The sequence below is a fragment of the Elephas maximus genome, chromosome 18, assembly GCF_024166365.1.
Source record: "Elephas maximus indicus isolate mEleMax1 chromosome 18, mEleMax1 primary haplotype, whole genome shotgun sequence".
Classification (NCBI taxonomy): domain Eukaryota; kingdom Metazoa; phylum Chordata; class Mammalia; order Proboscidea; family Elephantidae; genus Elephas; species Elephas maximus.
The window spans coordinates 44,144,673-44,151,670 of NC_064836.1; the positions used below are offsets into that span (position 1 = coordinate 44,144,673).

Sequence of the window (6,998 nt, forward strand, 5' to 3'; positions counted from 1 at the left end):
CTACTTTGCTGTGTAAACTTTCACCTAAAACAACTTTTTTTCCCATTCTTGTTGCCATTGAGTTGATTCCGACTCATAGAGACCCTATAGGACAGAGTAGAACTGCCCCACGGGGTTTCCAAGGCTGTAATCTTTATGGAAACAGACCGCCACATCCTTCTTCCGTGGAGTGGTTGGTGGGTTCAGATCACTGACCTTTTGGTTTGCAGCCAAGTGCTTAACCACTATACCACCAGGGCTCCTAGAACACAATAAAACAATTTAAAAAAAAAAAAAAAAATTTTTTTTCTTTTTTTTGATGGGATCCAGATACAGAAAACGGATAGTAGAGTGACATCTCTGAGAAGGTAAAGGGTACAACATTCAGGAATTAGCCTTAAGGAGGAATACATTGTTGGAAGAATGATAATATGAGCAAGGTTGTAAGTCTTGGTGATGGAAAGTAAAGGGAGTTCTCATTGACTGGCTTCTTCCTTCTCCTCTGGAGTCTATTTCCCTCTGTAATTATGGCCATATGGTTCCTCTGCTGTCAAACCAATTGCAAATGCAAAGCACCTTTCTTGTTCTCCACTTACCTGATGCCCACTCCTCAACATCTTAAAATCTGGCTTCACTGTCACCACTACGGAATCAGCTTCCTAAAATGTTATCGATAATCTCCTAATGGTCAGACCCACTGGCCTTGTTTTTCTGCACCAGTCTCTGGACACCACCGCCCTCTAGTTCTCTTCTGTTTCCTATCACTCCTCGTTCCCAGGTTCCTCATCTCTGTCTGCTAAATAGGTGTTGATGTTCCCTCCTATCACAATTCACCTTCCCTCATCCCACCTGCTTTTCTTGGTTAACCTTACAGTGATGCCGCTTATCACCAGCGATCCTCAATTCTGTATCATTAATCTTTGCCTCTCTCCTTAGATCCAGTCCTTTGTTTAAAACTTCCTAAACATTTTTACCACCACAACCTACAGGCACCTCAAATCCAACTTGTCCAAACTTATGCTCACTGTCATCTCCCTAAAACCCTCTCACCTCTTCTTCATTCCCCCAGATTATCTTCACTGCTGCACCCACCACCACAAGCTGCCAACTCATGGTCACTCTGTCTGCATCTGAGTAGAACGGGGCTCCAAAGGGATTTTAACGGCTGATTTTTCAGAAGCAGATCACCACGCCTTTCTTCTGACCCGCCTCTGGGTGGACTCAAACAGCCAATCTCTCAGTTAGCAGACAAGCATATTAACAGTTTGCACCACCCAGGAGGGGGAAGGCGCAAGACCTGACAGACACCTCTCATCTCCTATCAAGCCTGTCCACACAGCGTTTAGATCTCCGCCCACCCAAAGTGTAGCTACAGCATCGACCAGCAGCAATGGTGTCACAGAACTTGTCAGAAATGCAGAATCTCAGAATGAATCAGAATGATTCATATGCACATTAAAGTTCAAGAAGTGTCATTTAGATCATGTATATATGCTGAACTTCTCAGCTCTCAAGAGACATCGTACCCTTTCAGATCTCTATGTCTTTGCAAAAGCTGCACCATCTGCTTGGGTGTTCTACTGAACATTCTGCATCTTGCAAAGTCCTATTCTGTTGTAGGGACACCTGGCACAGGGCATAGTACACAGGAGGCCATTAATAAACATAAATGACTGGATCATTAAAACTGACGAGTTCAGCAGGGGACATGCAGAGTATGAGGTAAGCGCATTCAGGTGGAGGGTGAATATTGGGCAGTTGGAAACAATGGCTCAGGATTCAAAGGAGACGTGGGCTGAGTTGGAAATATTTGTAAGTCTCTAGCAATTACCTGGAGGGTACCTGATAGGTAGATAAGGTCACCCAGGTTTAAATGACGACTGAGACAAGGGGTATGTGCCAAACCATAGGGAAGGCGGACTACTGGAGAAGAAAGGCAGTGAAGGGGAGGTCAACAGGTTGGGAAAGAACAAAGACACGTGTGAAGGAGATCTAGAGGGGTGATGGATTTGGCACATGCCTTACCGTCACCTCTAGCAACTGAAGCAAAGGGGTGGAATTGAATAAGGCCAGAGATAAAGTCTCAATTTCTTTATGCTAACAATCGAATGAGAAAATGTTAGTGGGCCAGTGGAATGACTACTGTAAGGACAATCTTTCTAGGACGAGAAGGGAGAAAAAGGGAAATGGAATTGTATTATACACACACACACAGCCTTCTCTTCACTTATCGATACGGTTAGGTTCCAAAGACCAGATCATCATGCAAAATCGGCATTATGTGACAATGTAGCACGACAACATATCACAAAATGAAGAATGTCTACTTCATTACTTAACTGCCAAATGACATCATCATGACAGAATTGCCAAATTATATCACCATGTAACTGCCAAACCACTGGGAATCACGGCCCAGCCAAGGTGACACATAACCTTAACCATCACAGCCAGTGTTACTCTTGCCCTGTGCCTGTGTTTGTTACTGCCAAACATATGTTATTAACGCACAAAATAGCTGAAGAGTAGATTTTTTTACTATTGTTGTAAATGTGAAACGTCACATAACAACATAGTCGATAAGTGAGGTGTATGTATACATCTGTGTGTGCATAACTGCGTGTACACACACACACATGCCTAGCAGAAAATGGGTTAAAAATAGTTATACAACAAACACTGGCTGAACCCTTGCTGTCAGCCGTGCCCCAGGAGCTGACACTGAGACTGTAACAGCGAACAATACAGACAATGCTCTTGCCCTTTGATCTAGTGCAAAGAGATACATCTGGTAACAGAAGCAGATTCTACAACAAAGGAGTCAGCGTAGGCAGGCTAGCCTTGGAGGCAACTTTTGTTCAGATGGTGGGATGATGGCAGGAATATAAATATTAGAGGAAAGCACACAGAGGAGATAAAGTTCGTACCTAATAACCTTAATTTTTTTTTTAACTTAAAGGAAAAGATTTCAGGTAAAGTGATAAAATATCTTTCACTCCCCACTACAACTCTGAGATAGCATGGGTCTCATTCTTAATACATAAAGCAACTGAGGCAACAGAAGAGGACAGAGGCCCGCCCATCGTCAAACATGGTTGAGGGACCAGAATCACTGACCAGTCCTTTTTCAGTTCCACTCACATTGACAGCATGAAAACAGAAGCACCCCAAACTTTTGTGGGTACACGGGTCAGTTTACAACCACGGTCTCAGCCCTGAAGAATACTAGTGCTCTTGTAGTGCCTGAAAGAATTTAACTAAGATCAGGAAATTAAAGGGCTCATAATAAAAGCCCTCAGTGCTTGGCACAAAGTCAAGCCAACAACAGATTCTTAATAAATGACAGACGACCAATGGTAGACATTAGGACGTCGATTAGAGGCAATCAAAGAGTGAAGTATCTGGCTGCTTGAAAGGCAGAATAGCACAGATAAGGGCACAGATTCAGGAGCAATTTCGTAATCCTAGCAAGCTAAGTCATTTACTCGCTCTGTGCCTGTTTTTCCCACTTGTACAACAAGGGTAATTACGGTTGCTAGGAAGGTCGGTACGAGTAGGAATCGACTTGATGGCCCTGGGTTTTTTTAGGAAGATTAAGCGAGTATATGTAAAACTCTTAGAACAGCACCTGGCATTTAATAAGTGCTTAATTAAGGGATTAATTTTAGTACTATTGCTACTACTACCATGTGCCCTGGTGGCACAGTGGTTAAGTGCCCAGCTGTTTACCAGAAGGTCAGCAGTTCAAACCCACCAGCTGCTCCACAGGAGAAAAAATGTGGCAGTCAACTTCCGTAAAGATTTACAACCTTGGAAATCCCATGATGCAGTTCTACGCTGTCCTGTAGGGTCATTATACGTTGAAATCGACTCTGGCGGCAATGGTTTGGCTGGGGGCTGCTACTACCGTTTTACTGCTGCCACTACTGTAAACAGCAGTGGTAGTAATAGAGAACTGCTACTAGTAGTAAGACTTGGCACTAGGTAAGCAATAATAATGCACGAAAAGGAATCCCATCAACATCCAAAACACAACACTCTTTACTACCTACACAGAGACAGGTCTAAAGGAGAATCTATCACAGACAGCACTGCAATTTCTAATACGTAAGCCTCCACTTTGATTTACCAATGTAGGAGACATATCATGTTAATACTGAACTTGAGTTCTTAGCAACACATTTCTAAAATGGTCAGAAATAGGTGAAGTACTCAAAGCCAGGTATCAATTCCAGTTTCTGAGTTGATTTCTAAGACGGACAATTAGAATAAAAAGTTGTCTTGTTTAGCTAACCATGATGTCCTCTAAGGTGATGTTCGCTGTACCCTGGTGTACACACTATGAGCGCAACAACTTTATATGTATCAAAATAGCCTTGGCTGAGAATGTGTCCATCAAAGTGAGGCATTCCAGAAGAAATGAAATACTATAATCTGGATAGCTGGTGGCGCAGTGATTAAGAGCTACAGCTGCTGGTCAAAGGGTCGGTAGTTCAAATCCACCAGGCATGCCTTGGAAACCCTGTGGAGCAATTCTACTCTGTCCTGTAGGGTCGCTATGAGTCGGAATCAACTCCATAGCAATGGGTTTGGTTTGGATAGCCGGGGTGGGGGGGATGTCCTCTATGTTCTTACACTTCTCTGATTTAGATGTGGTCTAAAATGCTTTTTCTCCTCTAAGAGAACATACACATTGCCAACTTCAGCTTTTTCAGTCTTGACAAAACAAAGGTAGGAACGTACACATGCCATGTAAACTGGTGACGTAACCTTTAATCTTTTCAGGAAGCTTTACTTTGGAAATTTAAACCGAGTCTAAATTACATGTAAAGGTGAAGGCAGTGCTACAAACTTTGATGGGAGATTGCTGGGTGCTGTCAAGTTGATTTCAACTCATAGTGATCCCATGTGATAGAGCAGAATTGCCCCATAGGGTTTTCATGGGTGTAATCTTTACGGGAGCACATCACCAGGTCTTGCTCTCAAGGAGCCTCTGGGTGGGTTCGAACCGATGACATGTGGGTTGGCAGCCAAGCACTGAATCACTCGGACACCAGGGCTCCTTGATCAAAGATTTGACTTGTTAATTGACTGCTGATCACATGAGTAATGCTCACAGCTGTGGTATCCAACAATGGCATTAACATTTCAACAGGAAGCAGAGAGCCATCCCAACAGAAAAGAGCCACCGGATCATGCTTTACAGAGCACTATTATCCTTCCGGAGGCTACAAAGTGTGCCTCCTATGGCCCCACCTATGGATTTTTTCTCTTTCGAGTATATAAAAGGCGACGTATGCTTAGCCTGACAAACAAGATTCGCTGGTTGAAACACTGATAGAGAAACTGATCAGGTTCTTAAGTGTCAAAATGATTATGTTTTCTAATGGCCAGCGCATTTTTTAAATACCCTTTTCCCCCCTCCCAGAGTAAGGCACAGACCAAAAACGTACTTGGTGAAGGAATTACCCCGTACAAGCCACCCCATCCCGTTTTATCTTCAAAACGAACCAAATGATTTCAAACTCACAACCGAGGTTACTAAATTTCCCTTTGCTCTGGACTGCAGAAATCAATACTGCGTTTTTGCAGAAACCTATTTTGATTTCCCACGGTCTACCTCGTGATTCACCCATCCGTCTCTTGCCGGGGCTTGCCTCTTGTACGAGATCAAGAAAGCCTAGGATAGCACTCCTTCAGCGCCTCCTTCCTAGACGTACCTTGGACGATCCGCGGCACTGAAAAGCGCGGTGGCTACTGAATAATGGCGTTTGTAATTCAGCCTCTATGCCTGGACTGCTCGACACCTGAAAACCCGCCGCCCGAGGCTTTTGAAATCGGGTAATCCTGGACGAACGTGATCCGGAGGCTAACAACGGAAAGGGCAGGAGCGTACGAGGCACAGCCCGCACCCGCGGCAAACACGGTCTGGGAGCCGTCGGGGGCACCGCGCGCCGCGCCCACCCGCGAACCCGAGCTCCGCTAGCGCGCCCGGCCCGCCCGGCCGCCGCACCCTCCTGGCTCGCGCGCCCAGCCCCAAACCACGGCGAGCAGTGCAGCCCGCACCCCACCACCGCACGGCGCCCCCGAACCGCGCCAGCCCCCTCCCCCACGCCCATTGTTCCCGGGCGGCCGCGGGCTGGGCCGGCGGCGCGGTGCCGGGAGCCGCCTCGCCTGCACGTACCCGCGAATCCGCACAGGAGCACGAAGCTCAGCAGAAGCGCCATGGTGGCGGCCCGGCCGTGGGCGGCGGTGGCAGGTATGCGGCTGTCGCCCGGGGTCCAGGTCTCCCCGCGCCTCGCGCGTTCCCGACTGGTTCGCGGCGGCGGCGCGGCACCTCTGCACCCCCGCCCTCGCTCCGCAGGTGAAGTCGCGTCACTTCCGGCTGCGGCTCGGCCCTACGGCTCCCGGTCCGCCCGCCGCGTGGGGTTGCCATGGCAACCGGGAGCTGCGCGGGGGCTGCCCGCGGGGACTCTCGGGGCAGCGAACTGTCGCGCCCGCCGCAGCGCAGCGCTTCGGGGTGCCGGGGTGGCGCCCGCCTCGAGCCTGAGCCGGGGTGCTGCCTCCACGCCTCCGACTAAACGTGGGGGTTTTGTGCCCGGGAGCCGGGTCAGGCTCTCTCCCCAGGCAACTGAAACTGCGGTCGCGCGCTCGCCCCGGCCGCGGCGCGGGATTATCCTCACCGCCTCCCTCCGACCCTGAAGGGCGGCTAATGCCGTCGGCGCTGCAGCCCACCCCAGCCCGGCGCTCCGGCGCCCACCCCGCCCGGCCCTCGGGGACGCAGGGGATGAGGGACCACCGCCCCATCTCCGCGCTTCCTGCAGGGCTGGGCGCTCACGCCTGAGTCTAGGCGACGCGGGCTGGGCACACACCCCCACTTGCTCGCTGCCTTTGAGAAGACTTCTCAACTTCCAGCAATGACGAACCGCCAAACTGCGACTATGGATTTGGAACATACCCAGTTTTTTGTTTTTTCCTTGCATTTAAAGGATATTCTATTTAAGGAGACCTGGTACTGC

At 48.4% G+C, this 6,998-nt stretch overlaps 1 protein-coding gene across 1 annotated transcript in view; it reads right to left on the bottom strand.

Annotated features, from left to right (window-relative positions):
- Nucleotides 1-6,340, bottom strand: part of CXADR (CXADR Ig-like cell adhesion molecule) — a 56,409-nt gene extending 50,069 nt beyond the window's left edge. The window contains exon 1 of the mRNA XM_049858585.1: nt 6,164-6,340. Within this exon, the coding sequence (XP_049714542.1) occupies nt 6,164-6,206 (43 nt within the window). The 5' untranslated portion in view covers nt 6,207-6,340. The remainder of the gene's footprint in view (nt 1-6,163) is intronic.
- Nucleotides 6,341-6,998: the final 658 nt, after the last annotated feature.